This window comes from Chaetomium globosum, genomic scaffold (assembly GCF_000143365.1).
Source record: "Chaetomium globosum CBS 148.51 scaffold_5 genomic scaffold, whole genome shotgun sequence".
Taxonomy (NCBI): domain Eukaryota; kingdom Fungi; phylum Ascomycota; class Sordariomycetes; order Sordariales; family Chaetomiaceae; genus Chaetomium; species Chaetomium globosum.
The window spans coordinates 616,675-631,602 of NT_165980.1; the positions used below are offsets into that span (position 1 = coordinate 616,675).

At 54.7% G+C, this 14,928-nt stretch overlaps 5 protein-coding genes across 5 annotated transcripts in view; 3 read left to right on the forward strand and 2 right to left on the reverse strand.

Moving 5' to 3' along the window:
• Positions 1-826, forward strand: part of CHGG_07030 (uncharacterized protein) — a gene marked incomplete at both ends in the record, with an annotated part of 3,610 nt that extends 2,784 nt beyond the window's left edge. Inside the window, 2 exons of the mRNA XM_001224685.1 lie at positions 104-171; positions 376-826. Coding sequence (XP_001224686.1) covers positions 104-171; positions 376-826 — 519 coding nt within the window. The remainder of the gene's footprint in view (positions 1-103; positions 172-375) is intronic.
• A 432-nt stretch (positions 827-1,258) lies between these two features.
• Positions 1,259-4,246, reverse strand: CHGG_07031 (uncharacterized protein; the record flags this gene model as incomplete). Its single annotated transcript, XM_001224686.1, has 5 exons — positions 1,259-3,102; positions 3,153-3,331; positions 3,614-3,863; positions 3,930-3,996; positions 4,088-4,246. 5 exons carry the CDS (start codon positions 4,244-4,246, stop codon positions 1,259-1,261), a joined length of 2,499 nt encoding a protein of 832 aa, XP_001224687.1.
• Positions 4,247-4,673: 427 nt separating this feature from the next.
• On the forward strand, positions 4,674-5,607 carry CHGG_07032 (uncharacterized protein; the record flags this gene model as incomplete). The annotated part of the gene is made up of 3 exons (XM_001224687.1): positions 4,674-4,733; positions 4,924-5,189; positions 5,358-5,607. The coding sequence occupies 3 exons, from the start codon at positions 4,674-4,676 to the stop codon at positions 5,605-5,607; spliced, it is 576 nt and encodes a 191-aa protein (XP_001224688.1).
• A 3,178-nt stretch (positions 5,608-8,785) lies between these two features.
• Positions 8,786-9,746, forward strand: CHGG_07033 (uncharacterized protein; the record flags this gene model as incomplete). The annotated part of the gene is made up of 2 exons (XM_001224688.1): positions 8,786-8,833; positions 9,339-9,746. 2 exons carry the CDS (start codon positions 8,786-8,788, stop codon positions 9,744-9,746), a joined length of 456 nt encoding a protein of 151 aa, XP_001224689.1.
• Positions 9,747-10,409: 663 nt separating this feature from the next.
• CHGG_07034 (uncharacterized protein) lies at positions 10,410-11,633 on the reverse strand (the record flags this gene model as incomplete). The annotated part of the gene is made up of 1 exon (XM_001224689.1): positions 10,410-11,633. One exon carries the CDS (start codon positions 11,631-11,633, stop codon positions 10,410-10,412), a length of 1,224 nt encoding a protein of 407 aa, XP_001224690.1.
• Positions 11,634-14,928: the final 3,295 nt, after the last annotated feature.

Consider the following 14,928-nt stretch of genomic DNA (forward strand, 5'->3'; position numbering starts at 1 on the left):
CCAGCCTCGAGATATACAAAACATCAATATGCTGGGATAGTCAAGCATATTCCGAGCTGGTTTTTCAGATGAGTTAATATTCGCGATTTTTTTGGTAATTTAGGCTCAACACTCGGCGCAAAAGATCTACAAAACGGCGCAATGCCAGACCATAAACCATGTTAGCAGCAAGTACTTAGCGGCTTCTAAACACAAATGAGGGGCAAAAACCTATTTGCCGAAGAAAGACAGTCGGGTTCATTTCTCTATCTGGCGGATGGAGATAGGGGACATGCTACTCTACTCGCTCCGACTGGCTAGACATGGAGGGGCTCCGGATACGCCCACGGTCTGGTATTGGGGTCTGTATTTCTACATTAACTTGCCAGTATCTAGATGCATATGTATGTTTTTACATGTTGCTGGTGGAGGAAGGCGTCTTTCCGGGCCTTTTCATCGTGGTTATGGCGCAGAAGGTTCTGCTGTTGGGCTATCAAGTCCCCCGGGGGTGGCTGGTCATATTGTGGGGGGGGGGGGGGGGGATGTGGAGGGTGGTGGTGGTGGTAGTAGTAGTGGTGGTGGTGGTGGTGGCGGAGAGGCGGGAGGTGGTTTATCTGGGGGTGGTCAGGGTCAGGGTCAGGGGGGGAAGGGTGGTAGTTTGCTTGGGGAAAGGTTGAGCCCGGGTTGGCCTGGCTCGAGGATGTCGTTGGCTCCTGATGTTGGGCCTAGTCGGCGGTTGAGTAGTCAGGATCGCCACTCGCAACAGCAGCAACAGCAGCAGCCACAGGAGGTGGCTCCTTGGGAAAACCAGGTTTTGGATACAAAAATATTGGAGGACTTGAGATGATGTTTATGATTATTATGATGCATGGCGTAACGAGAAGCGTTGGTTTGGTGTTAGGGCCGGTTTGTTTGCTAGAAAGATACCCCCAGCAACGGGTCATGATGTAGCGTTTACGTTGTTACCAAGTTATATCTCGTATGAATTAGTTAATATGTATCATGTCGATAGAGATCCAAAGAACTTGGTTGAAACAAAACACGGCAATAACTAACATCTTGCGTTGGATAGCATAGCGCTACATTTTTGTATTCGTAACCCGTTTAGTAGGCGAGCATTACCCCCTAATCATTTGTACATACATACCCGACCCGTACCCTTTTATACAAGACACACCCTTCACCAACTCCACGCTAGAAAACCAACCCTCTTTTCCGGTTAATGTCCACATATGGGTATTTCCAAGTCCACCCACCCCGAACCATTATCCTCTCACCATCACCCCGAATTAGGCGCCCCATTCAAAAAGAACTCCAACTCATTTCCCCCGCCGCCCATAAACGACTCGCTCTCGGCCAGCTGCTCCAGCAAGCTCAGGAACGGATCCTTCTCTTCCCCCGGCCCCGTCGTGGCTGCGCTTTCATTCGGGCTCGTATCCTTAGGCGTAGTCCCTACACCCGCAGCTCTCCCATTTTCGTCGCCGTGCCACGGGGTAGGCGTGCCAAAGGCATTGGTGGGTATCCCGCCAAACATGGGGTCGAAGTTCTGCGGCGCGCCGCTGGGACCGGGTGTGGATCCGGGGAGCTGGCCGAAGTTAAAGGACGGGTTGAAGCCACCGTTTCCCATGCTGGGGAATCCATGGGGTAGATCGGCCGACTGGCTGCCCGCGCCGTTACCGAGCGAGAAGCTCGGGAGGAGGTCTCCGTTAGTGTTGCCGGCCACCGAACTCTGCGACATGCTCAGCCGGCGATTTTGTTGGAGGGACCCGTGAGCCGGATTAACCGAGGTCGGCGTGTGTAGGATCCCGGGTGATGGCTGGGGTGGTAGTGAACCCGGTGAGAAGAGCGGTCGATTGGCGGACGACGGCGTGGATAACGACGGTGCGGGCGGGGGCTTCATGTTGTTGAGGGACATTAGATTCTTGAGGTCCGGCCTCGGGCGGCCTGATGGGGCCGTGTTCTTCCTCTTGTTTGGCCGAGACGGTCCGGGATCCGAGGGGCTGGCCCGGGGTGCGTACAGGCCGTGGCCTGGATATGTATCGGTTGTGAAGTCCACCACAACATCGGCGAGGCTTAGATTCGCCGAATCGAAGCTAAAGCTTTGCCCACCTGGCCCCCCAATGTTGGAATATCTGTCGAAGAAGTCTTCGAGGGTGAATACCGGCGAGTACCGCATGGGACTCTGGGAGAGGCTCTTGACGAGCTCCGAATGTGCGTGGTAAATCCCCTGTAGCGTCTCGCGCTGGTGTTGAACGCTCGCCCACGCGTATCGTAGCTCGCTCAGCTGCTGCATCTCCCTGGATAGGAAATCGGTCGAGGATCTGAACACGTTCATGTCGCCGGCTGATCCTATCCGGCTGTAATGAGTGCCATGTATGTGTACTGTGCCGGCCGTACAGATGCAGTATCCTACGAAGGCAGGCCACTCAACTGACGCTGTTTGTTTTCCGAGTTCCACGAGCTCCGCAATGGCGTTCGCGTGGAGAAAGCACATATTTGTGGCCTCGATCTGCCAAGATTGGTGTTGCCCGGTCCCTGCCAGTTCCGCCAGGTCGATGGGCAGGAAGGGGCGGTAGATGAGACAGTGGATAAGATGATAGATCAGCTTGCTGAGCACGAGCACCGTAGAATCCGGCTGCCCAAACAGCGATTCCACGCTGGAAAAGACGTCCTCTGTTCCCGACGCCCACACATCCAAGTCCTGGCGGATCTTAGAGAGGTTGGATAGCGAGTGCCAGGGAAAATGGGAGTCGCCCTTGACCCCGCCAGCTGCCAGGTACTGGTTTGTCGTGCCGAGTATGCGGCAGATGTCGATAAGCATCCCGTTACTTCCCTGGGCCTTCTTGCCCCCACCTTGTAGATGCTGGAGGTTCGTGTAGCTTTGAAAAAAGTCACCCTCCATGGGTATCGAATTCGGGCTCGGAAACCAGCATGGGAGTCGTAAAAGTATGGCCCGGTCCGAGATGAGGGACGGGCGCTTCGAGCCACAGGACATGAAACGATCAAGAAGGTAACAAGTCCAGAATAACCTTCGGCGGCTTTCCCGTTCGATTGGTGTAACACGGGCGTTCATGTCCAACTCCCGATGTAGCTCCAAAGCCATGGCCATACCAACAGCGCTTGCTACAAAGATGATTAGTTAATCGCTGCGAATTGGTTCCGGAAAGACATACTCAGCAACATGTACGCCTTTTTCCCCTTCCCCGAGGCTGTAAATGCCGTTACAAGAAGCACGAGAGCCTGCAACGCGTCCACGGATGGGTCGTCCGTATCTATCTCCAACCTCGACTTCGCTGCATACTCCTCGCTAAGTTTTACCGCGGACTGGTAGCCACTCGGGTGAGGCGCATATCTTCACGGCCGGGTCAGTATCAAAGTACTAAGGAGTGACAAGAAGGGCCCGGTGTTGTCTGCTCACCTGGCGGCTACCGCATAAATGGCGTGAACTAGGTAGCCAGGTACTTGTTCCAGTTGCAAGCGTTGCCGTAAGGTGGACTCGTCAAAAATATAAAAGGGTTTGTCGTGAAAGCGGGTGAAATAGATGTCGAGCAATGTACCGGGATGGGGTTCAGGAGATTGCTCACTACGCGAGGTTAGAACTGAAACCCGCGGTGCGAGAATATGGGCTGCTCACCTTGACTGGGCTGGGGAAAATACGATCGTGTCTTGAGTTTCTTGGCCAGCATCGGTTGTCGCCCCAGGTGCCGCGTTTGACGCCGATTGAGTCGAGGTGGATGCTTCAGGGGCGTCTACCACAGCACTTTCAGAGCCTTCTGCCTCGGCATCCGCCTTCTTGTCTTTTAGTCGAGCTTCCAGCCCATCCACCCTCTTCAGGAGAGCTTCCAATACGTCGGTTTTTGGACCTCTTTTCTTAGGAACGGCATCTGCGACGTCGTGTGAGAAAAAGCGGGGGACGTGGAAACGCAAATCCGCTGGAAGATGGGACGTACCATATATACACGGACATTGGAAAACCTGACATGCCTCGCAAGCGGGACGGAGCCGGTTGCATTTAATCTACATTCTCTAACATTAGCCCACATTGGCTCTGCAGCAGCGGAGGTGATGCTCGTCAAGCGCCCGTAGAGCGTCAAAACCAGCCACATACCTTGCGCTTCCGACACGATTTGCAATTCATGGATTCCCGGGGTTCGTTACTCATGCGGCGTGTGGGAAGGCGTTCGATGCTAACTTGGGGCCGCGGCATGGGGGCTAGCGGTATGCGAGGTAGCGGTGTTACCGCTCTGGGTTCGTAGGGCTGAGCCATCTTGTCGGGTGTGTCTTCGCGCCGCACGCCTGAAGCGCAGTGCTGAATTCCCACCAGAAAGCTGTACGTTGCACAGTCACCGTTTACTTTGGGGCATGTTTCCTTGCGATAGATAGTCTCTGGACAGGGCGCGGGGTGGTCCACCACTCGAGAAGATTGTCATTAAAGGCAGCAGCTGCCAGACACAAGTCGACACTGCTCGATTCGAGTTCGTGACGGCGCCGACGTATGGGGGCGTTTCAGCTTTCAGCACCGAGCCGTTCCTGGAACCCCAGATTTGTCCTTCTATTGAAAATTCCGTGTTGCTAGAGATGCGCAAGTCGTCGAGGGCGGTACCGAGTATAAAGGTGGCGCCCAGCAAACGGTGTTACAGTTCCTTTCTTTGCCTGCAAGATGCTGTGTTAGCCGACTGCCCAAAAAGTCGAACATGGGCGCGCCAGCTTTCGATTGGCGGACAGGCGCCTCGCACAACCAGGTCGCCGAAGAGGTGAGATACCCAGGCAGGACGGTGGTTGGCTCCAGCCGTGTAGGAAGCAGAAAAATGTAAAGTAGTCGGATTGAGAAAGGACAGAAGACGCGGCATCGGTTAAGCAGCCGGGTATGAAAGGGGCACCGCGTGTTTTTGGAGCAATTGCATGTGGCCCTGTCCTGGATTTAAACGGGGGAAACCCTCACAGGCTCACATTCATCCTAGACCGGGGTCGGCAGGTCATGGGGTTTCCGAAGAAGGTTCGTTCGCCGCACCATCGACAGCTTCATTGCCCAGCGCACATACCATCAACAAACGTGGTTGCCTCGTGGCATTCGATGCCGTGCTTGACAGCGAGGGCTTGGGGACGAAAAAGGTGGTTTGTAACAGAAATGTGGAGAGTCAATTGCTGGGATTCGAGCGAAACTGGTCCCTGTCCGGGGCCATGTCGAGGGCAGGGAATGCGCCGGCTCGGTGAGGAGTGGATAGAGTGTCAGGAAAGGAAAGCAGAGCTCATGGCGGGTGCAGTGCGTAAGCTGTGCAAGGTACGGAAGTCTGTTGTCTGGATTCGGGACTCAAAACAATTCAATGCCAAACAAGCTCTTGATCCATCTCATAAGGTGTGATCCTCGAGTATAATAGATGGCGGGTGCGATCCCCGTCCCGGGGGCCGGTGCAGAACAGATGGGCGGATGGTGCGGGGAGATGGCACGGTGGAAGTGTGGGGTTGGCTTGTGGAGGTCGAGAAGGATGGATGAACCTGCGGAGACCTCGGCCGGCTCCACCTGCAGGTTTGGGAGAGCAAGTGGAGAGAGTCCCTGCTCTGGGGGCCTTGGCTGGATTCACGCAGTGTGGCCGTCTCGCAAGCCAGCCCAAGTTGCAGTTGCCATGAACAAGAACGCCAACGTCTATTGGTCGTGTCTGTATCGGTTTCAAGGTTCTCCCATGATCATATTACCAATTTACCTAACTATTTGTGCCAGGCTCACGTGCAGAGTGCTTAAACCATATAAACGTTAATACTTGTTACCCCTCGTTACCAACCAGCAGCGCTGCTGGGTTTCGGTTTGCAGTTTGCTTGATCAAACGGAACCGCTGACAGAGTAAAGTGGTAGGCTTGGCGTTCAACTGCTGCAGGTGGTCTCGGAGCTCCCGCCCTTCAGAGCCAAGCGATGTTGCAGCCCAGATAAGTCATCAATGAGACCTCGGGAACCACTTTCGCCAGACAAGCGACGACAGCTTCCCCGGATTTCTTGTCAAAGGGAACGACAAGCACACTCAACCCCGACTTCCAAGTAAAGGTGCATAAACGAGAGCGGACTGAGCGCCCCACTCGGCAATGGCAGACCTGGCGCCTGGGTGCGTTGGGCCTGTCGAGCCTTTCTGTTCCTGACTGCAAGGGACTCTCTGATGCCATTCACGATGTAATTGGGGCGCGGTACTGTGTTGAGGTTGCAATATCCGACCCTTTGCCGCTCCAATGGCGGCACATCTACCGGCTGCCCGCCTCTGCCTACGCAGACGGGTTCAATCTCGAGGCTCTATCCCGGTTATGTTCTGTCCCGTTCACCAGTCGCCCGATAAAGCACCGCATTTCTGGACCTGCCTGCCGATGGGCATCCCGGTCCGGGTCAGATTGCGCCACGCGAGTCTCCAGTTCAACTGTGAAAAATGGGGAAAAGGTACATACCTACTTAGGTAGGTACCTACAAGAGTCAAACCCTACCCTCTCTGAATTAATTTTCGAGGTGATTGGAGCTAAGCGATGACTTTAGATCCGTTAACTTTGCCCTCCGTCTCGCCCGGCGGTATTATGCCTCTTTCCGAAGCAACAACGAATGGTCTCCCACAAAATGCGTGATGAGAGCTCCCATGCGACCTCCTCGCTTAAGCACCACACACCCGTTCCCTGCACCCCGCAAATCTCAAAGGCCTGGGGTTCCCCTGCTATCCCCACTAATCATGGTCGATCCTTGGCGTTCCGCGGACGTTCGAAGCCCGAGTTGACTCTTTGGTGCCTTGCAAGTGTGCATCGGCCGGTCATCTCTCGATTGAGGCACCATTCCTCGGGCTCGGCTTTTGGGAACCTGGAAGCTTGGTTATCCGGGGATGCTGCATTGTATGGACTGAATTCATGTTTTTGAGTATGTCGTGGACATATTTTGTCGGAGTGTACGAATACGATGATAGAACTCAACGCGCCAAGTCCTATCGTCGAACTCCCAAGAAACTGTATCAGATCATCGACTGGCGGCCCGCTATACCCGCTGAACGGTCTAAAGGAGAGGATCAGCCAAAAAAAAAAAAAAAACTCTGAGCTAACCTTGTCGCCTAACGGCGCAGGGCTGAAAGAGTGGATGAATGTGTTCCCTTTTTGGGACTAAAACGACATCTGACGGTGGGATTCTTTGGTCGGGCGGCTGGCCTTGAATCCAGGCAGGGAACGAGACCCATCCGTTAGCTAAAAAGACGCGAAGTGACAGCGGCAATTATTCTGTCACATATGCTTGACGAAGCTTCAGCTGCCGGCGCCATTGACCGATTAATCCCTTTCCCCCGATTTCGAATGTGGATAGTTGTCCCGCAAGGACCTATCGGACCGAAACGGTTGTGCCCGCGCTTCTCCTCGCAGGAGCCGCGTGCTTTCGGCTCCACGGGCACGTCTCCGAACGACACGGGCGGCGCACAGGAGGCTCGACAACTCTGGCCCCTTTGAGTTGACGGTAAACCTGACAGACAGGCTCGGTGGCTTGCCTCGGAGCTCGAATCGTGCATCTGATTCGCTTGGGAAGGACATCGGATATTAAGGGGATGTAACTCTTCTATATCATTAAAAGTTGCTGTTGTCGCCTTCGTGGCAAAAACACCCGAAACAGAGGTTAAGATGGAGACCCAGACTAGGATAGTTTCCTAGCCTCGACAAGGTTTCGTTGTCGATTTTTACTCAAAACCGAACCTAGTTAATGACTTCGAAACAACCAAACTTTCCGAACCCTCCGCCACGGCCATCTCGATCCCAAACAGACAAGCTTGTATTTAGGTAGGTAGGTAAGGTACCTAGGTAGGGAGTGACGTGGTAACACAGAGCCCCGCTTTGCGCGGAACCAAAGGTCCCATCACCGATGCAATGTCTCCTCACCGAAGCGTAATGCCGACAACTACCGAGAAGGAAGGGCTTCCTGCAGTCTTGCTTGCTGGTTCGTAGAAAGATCTAACCAATCTCTCCAGCTGAGGGATCAACCCAGAAGGAATCCTGGTAGGCAGAACTGAGCTCCTCCTCGTCTAATCCCGTCCGCGGTTCGTACCCGGTAGAGGGGATCTCGAATTTGAGCAATTAGATGTTCAGAAACAGAGAGTTGAGTTTGTGTGTCTTGTTGAATACTACATTAGTTAGAGTTCTCCGAAATGGGGTTTGAGCATGAAGCAAACCAGGTCTCATAAGCCTTGGCATTGAATCTCGTAGCCATCGCCCCAGATCTCGATCCTTGCATACATTGATTCCCCAGATGAGCTTTTGGATACCGATGACAATGCATGCCATAAAACATCCAAACCAGTTACCAGGACTCCAGGCCGCCTACCTTAGAACACGCGAGGTGGCAATCCCAGTGCCTTTCGCCCGGTAAGGGTTCCGGAAGTTAACCATATAAGCGCTGCCGGCACTGCCAAGCGGCAGGAAAAGCACATGCTCGGATGAAAGGGGGGTGGCCAGACAGAAACCGTCACTGGGAAACTCTCTTCCGCCCTCGCTTACAGTAGCGGGTAACGCTTTGCAGCCCAGCGACGTCAACCGTTGACAAGAGCGCGAGTCAGAAGAGACAACCCAAGTTCCCAAGCACGCTCATCACACACAAAACACGGCCGCCGACATGCTCCCGATGGCGGCGGCCTGACATACCCCTTCAGGATAAATCACCGACGCACCCCCGCCTCTTGGGTAAGTTCACTTGCACACCCAGCAAACTCGGTGTCTCGGGAGAATGTAGGGCGTAGCTGAACCGAACAAGCGCATGTCGAAGGGAGATGGGGAGGTAGAGAAATGTCTTTGAGGGAAAAAAGAAAACCCAAACATGTCCGCGCTGTATACCGGTACATGCAAAAAAGAAAAAGGTCGGGGTGTATGCAAAACCGTCAACAAAACACCAGTAAACAATCCATGCGGCCGCCACCACCGATGCTCGATTCCACCCATCTGCATTTGCGCGCCTAAAACCCCGCCCGCTGCTACCGCTCTGGTCTAGTCGGTTGACTGCCCTGCCACACAGCAATCATTTCTCTCTGAGTCCCTGTCGATTGGTCCTCCAACAACATGTCGTGTGTCATGAGTGCTGTTCGGCTTGTCGTACACCGTGCGTCCTGATCGGATATGTCGGTCATGCGCTTCGATGTTCTCCGGTCGTGGTCGTGTTCGTTGTTCGTCGAGATAATCGCATCGGCCTGATCGAGTCGACCTGGACATCTGTGTTAGAGCAGACGTCCCACCCATGGGCTGATCTTTGCTTGGTGGTGAGTCTCCTCGCGCTAACCTTTCATATCGCCAACGAGGCAAAGGACTCTTAACCTCCACACACCACCCACTGCTCTTACAACATCCAAAAATATAGATGGCTGACATGATTTTAGAACAACGTCCTGCCACTGGCCAGCCTCACAAAGCTGTATGGGACATTCTGCCCAACGAGCAGCCGTAATGTTTCCACCGTCGTGAAGGCGGTGACATCTGCCGCGCCATATGCTGCAAACCCGCTCTGCTCGGCGATCAAGCCCGGGTCGCCCTTCCGCGAGGCTGACCGGTCCGCCAAATCCAAGAACACCTTCCGAAAATTCGCCGAGCCCCGAGACCCAAACAGCCGGACCAGCATCCCCACAAGCGTGCTCTTCTCCGGACTCAACGCGCTGACGACCAGGAATGGTGAGCCCGCTCCGGCGTCGGCGCCGTTCGAGCTAACCGTCCGCGCCCCTCTGGATGCTCTCGAGGCTGGTGAATGGTTCGATAAGGAGATCCTTGCCCGAATGCCGGGGGCGTCTTGAAGCCGACCGTGTACACCTTGCCCGACCTTGAGTGCTTTCAGGGCGAAAAGGGGCGCTGGGCGGCGTCTTCCGCGGGAGGACGCAAGAACGACGGCGGCACAACCCGAAATATGCCGAACGGGGCAAGGGTCACGAGTTCAGAGTGGCTCAAGATGCCCTTCTCATGAACCGTTGGTCCGAGGAACAACCGATGTGTTGGGGGGGAGACCCGGACTGGGGCGGGGGCCGAAGGTAGTGTACGAATCCCCATTCTTGTGTCGTTGAGGGCTCGACGGAATCGATGACGGGGCGGATGCCGGGGCGCTCGAGACAGCAGGCCGTACGACGATGGTGTCGACCATACCGATGAGCCGAGCTGCTTCGCTGACTGTGGGCCCAGCCCCGTTGTTGAGGAACGCGAGGAACTTGCTATGGGATGCTAGGCTCTTGAAAGAGACAGCTGGGTTGAAGTAAGCACCGCCAAAATTCTTCTGGTTGCACCATGTTCCGATACAACCAGACGTCTTTGGCTGCCACTCGACGACGGCAAACTGATGCGGCAAGCCTAGCTCATTAAAACACTTCTCATAAAAGGGGGCTTGGGGTGTGGCGCTGCGCATCGCCGGGCTGGTGATGCCGTACATGTTCTTCCTGGGTAACTGCCCCAGCAAAGCCAGCGCCTGGTTAATCTCGGCCGCGCTCATTTGCCCAGGAGCTGCGATGATGGGCAGGAGAGGATGCGTGATGGGTGTGAAGAATTTGTTGAGCGTCCGAGAGAACTGGGCCCGTTTCGCCCATGTTGACAGCAGACATGGGTACCGAGTCGGGGTATTTTGCTTTGATCTTGGACCGGAAGTACTCGAGCTCGAAGTTTTCGTTAGGGTCGTGGATGATAGCGATCATTTTCACACAGTCTGCATAGCGTTGTGATTCCAGAAATATGGACTCAGCCCGATCCGACGTCCATTTGAAGTTTCCCGAGAAGTCGTGGAAGGCGGACATGATGCGGCTATTTCCTCTTTGTTCATACAATTTCTTCCTGATGCTCTCGGGAAGCCAAAGCTCAACATCGATGTACTCGACACCCCATTGAAGTGCTCGATAGAGGTAGTCGTAGTACAGGCCAGGATTATCCATGGGGAACCGGCCGTTTTCGTTAGTACACCTTGTTGTGAGGATGATAGGCAGCTCGGTTCTTTGACGGAGCAGCATGACTTGCTCGCCAACGTAACTAAGACTAGGAATATCGGAAAAGGTACCGTTCCCCAGGGGCTCCTTTAAAAGATCGACTCGAATTTCGATGGCATCTGCGCCGACGGTCAAGATATCGATGTTCGGTAGGGCAGCATGCACGTCCGGAAAGGTGGTCGATATGATGAAGGTCCTCGGCTTTGCCATGAGCGCCTTGTGATGGCATAGCTGGCCTAGGATATGCGAGGTGAAGCGAGCAAGGTCCCGACGGAAGAAAGGGGTCTCGGTGTACAGAAACTCGTAATCGCACTGAGCTGAAAGATAGATGTCTGGGGGCATGCCCAGACCGGTGCAATGAGCGTTAATGGCAACGATTAGTCCTCTATCACGCGTCGCAATGTCGTCCTTTGCGTTCTCGGCCGGGATTCCGATGACCCAGTCCTGATCGTGTTGGGTAACATCCTCAAAGCGGTTCTTCGTCCTGGACGGTTTCCCCAAAACCTCGGCAAAGACAGCAACAATCTTCTCCTGCCCAATGCCGTAAATGATGACGGCAATCCGGGTGTCTCCTCGTTCCGGTTCGCTACACAACGGCAGGCCTTGCTGGATCGGTGGCGATGAGCGCTCCATATCAACGTCGCTGGTGAAGGGATTGCCGTTTAGGCTCTGTGGCCGTGCCAGCGACGGCATCGGCTCCAATTGCTGCACCGCCGCCATGATGACTCCCGCGGCCCCGAGCGAACTCCCAGATAATTCGAAGTTGAAACGAACGAGCGTTTTTGTACCTCAACTAGCGCGGCCGTTGCTTGCTTCCTCCTCGAGGTTCGCGGCCAAAGTCCAGCCCAGCCAGCAAGGAGTAAAGGAATGTCAAGGAGGCCTAAAGTGCATGGCCCGAGATTCGCACCTACAAGAGTTGTCTAGATGAGGCGTGGGGTCCTTGTCGGGCACAAGAGATAGATACAAGAGATAATGGATGCGAGGGAGCCTGGCGCCCTGGAAAGCGATAAGCAGCCGCAAGGTTGCGACGGGGTGGGATGTCGACAAGTAGCGCGCGTGCTCGAACGCTCCGCCCTCGATCTTTGGTGTCGCCTCTCGAGTGCTGCGGTGTTGGGCGCAATGGGCGCCGTTTTCTTCGGTCTTGGCGGCTGATATCCACGAGAAGGGGGCAATTCCAAGGAAGGCGAAGTTGGGAGTATTTTGTTATTGACTGCGCGAAGACAGCCTGAACGGTGGCTGAAGCCCGTTTAGAGTGGCCGAGAAGGCAGCTCTGAGAGAACAATGCCGTTCAGCAGAGCTTACTAGCGAAAGAATGATCTCGGCATCAGAGCCTCACTAAACAGCCGGGGGCACGCAACCGGAAAAAGAAGGACGAAACGGAGCGGGCCAGGACAACAAAACGACGATCCGGCGATAACAGCGGGTATATCACCACACCGGGGCCCGCTGTGACATGGCGTTGGAGTAACAGATTCCCGGGAATCAGGAGGTAGAAAGTGCTGCTGCAACGCAAGGAGGTCGTTCGGGGAGGTCGCAGTAGGCAGCAGACGGTGGTTGTGCCAAGACGAAGAATGGAAATTTGACCGAACTTCGTTTTCCGTTCTCAAGGTTGCTGGAGCCAGTGAGAAGAGGACCTGAGATGAGACCCTGGGGAGGGCTGCCAGAGCGCGGGAAGCTGGACGGACTGTCGGCGTGCTTGGTGGTCACCGAGCAGAGGGATAGGAACGGCGGAAGACAGGCTGGTTGGTTTAACGGGATGAGTGGAGTCGCGATCCCGAGAGTGCAGCGATGCTTGAGTCCACGCCTTGCTTTGTTCAGCTTCGATTCGAAAAAGTTGCCCGTTCAAGGTCCGGGTCCGATGTCGTTAGTTACACAATGCGAGCCATTCCTCCATGCGGTGGTTAATTACAACCTCGACAATCGTCAAAATAGAAGACACGGTGTTTCCGGGTAACAGGATGGCCAATCGCGTCAGATGTGACGAGCAGAATTGAGGTCTCAGTTGCGATCCGTCTCCTTCGTTGTTGCTACGGACCAAGCCGACCGTTACATGAAAGCAATGGCATTGGATGGCCACGGTCCCGAGGTGGACTTGGTGGATTTGGAGAGAAGCTGGAGTGCATGTGCGGAATCTGTGGGTTTGGAGACCGCGACCAGCAGGGTACCCCGCATAATCTCCACAGTTTCTCCAGCTCTGGAGAATCTTTGTCAAAAAGTCCGCCAATGAAAATGGCAGAAAGCTGGGGCCCCTGGTTCCATATCCGTGCAGACCTACGAAGGCCCGATTCAGCATTGGAGATTCTCAATCTAGGGGTTGACGGGCCTGGGAAGCAGAGAGGGTGCCCCTGAAGGCCGCTAATCTTCAGTGGCCACCACCCACTACCTACGCCAGCCCGGATTTCTTCGACCTCGGGCTCCGCTGGCTCGGGGTCAGCTCCGGGCAAATCTTGACATGCATCCCATCCCCGTTCCAACAGACCCGCCTTTCGCGCCCACATGCCCGCCGTCGTGCATCGTCGACATGGTCCGACCCAAATTCCTCCGTCTGGTCCTCTAGACACGGGAGAGGAGACGGGATTCTCAGATTCCATCCACATCTCGAACTCGTTGGGCTGATCTCACCCCAGCAAACCGCCACCTTCCGTTCAGGAAACGGCAGCTGGTAACGCCGTTAGCCTCCCGCTCGCCGTTACACCCCGTGTTCAACTGCCATGTTGACTTCAGGCTGAATACGATCCCAAATTTCCGTCAGAGGTTGACAACAATCGCGAGGAGCCGGCTTAGATGGACAGTGCCACCGTGTATCTAAACCGTATATTTCCATCTCGACATCAGCCGGGACCTTTCGAAACCAACAATGGAATTCTGATATCTGTTTCCAGATCCTTACTCGGTGCTATTCTGGAAAAACTACCGTGACTATCCCAACCGTATGGATTGGTGTTTGCCTGTAAACACGCGGGTTGAACACTTTTTTATTCCGTTTCAATCGAGTTGGGATCCGGCCGGCCGAGACCATGCCACTGTTGGTTTACAACCCCAGACAAGCTTAACATATGAACCGACGGGTTGGACGGGAAGATACCCTGTGTGGAATGATATACTCTGAGGGATGCCTACCCGGTTATCACTTTGAATTGCCCTTCCGAAATCGCTAATGATAACTTGAGAAAGTGACACAACGCAGGGGGAATGGTTGATCCGGTCAAATGCATAAACCACCACCAGCCAGGCTCTGGCCGGTTGGCGCGGATAACTAACTACCTACATAGGTACCTTATAAATCGGTTGGTTATCTATGTGGAACCGTTTCTGACGGCATGGAAATCTCCCGTCTTCAGACTCGCTACCAAGGATGTTTTTGCCAAGTCATCGTGCCTCGGTCTGGAATACTGCGACGAGTGGAGAGGAGGATGGGGAGTCGAGGACAACAACATGGCAGGATCAAGGAATGGAGAACCAATCCTTTGCTCACGCCAGCCAAGTACGCCTCGTGAAGGGCTCACCTGACATGGGAAGGACAGCCAGCCCAGGCCGGTATCCTCGGCCTTCCGAAGTCCAGGAGGGCCCCCTGACCCCTTCGCGTTTGCCATAAAGCGCAGCACGAGTACGCATCGAACAACAAGGCACATCCAAAAAGGGGACTCAAACCCCTCCATGATCCATCTGTGAGCTAGTGCCCTCAACGCCCCTACCGCCCGCTACCCCCACAGTCAAGCACAACCACAAAAGACCCTGGTCGAGCACATGCACGAACGAGAACACCCAATTCCGCCTTCTCACTCACCACCATACCCACCACCATCCATCACGCAATACACTTTTCAGTCGGCGCTACTGCACGAGAGTAAGTGACCGAGGCCGCCGTGCCGGCATTGGAAAGAAGTGGTACTGCCAACCAGGGACTGTCAAGGCCGCCAGTACATGCAGTAATGAATGACCAAGCCATGTCTGTCGCCGTTTTTAGAAAAGACGAAGTTGCCGCGGCGTTCGATTCCGAACGTACACTGCTTCT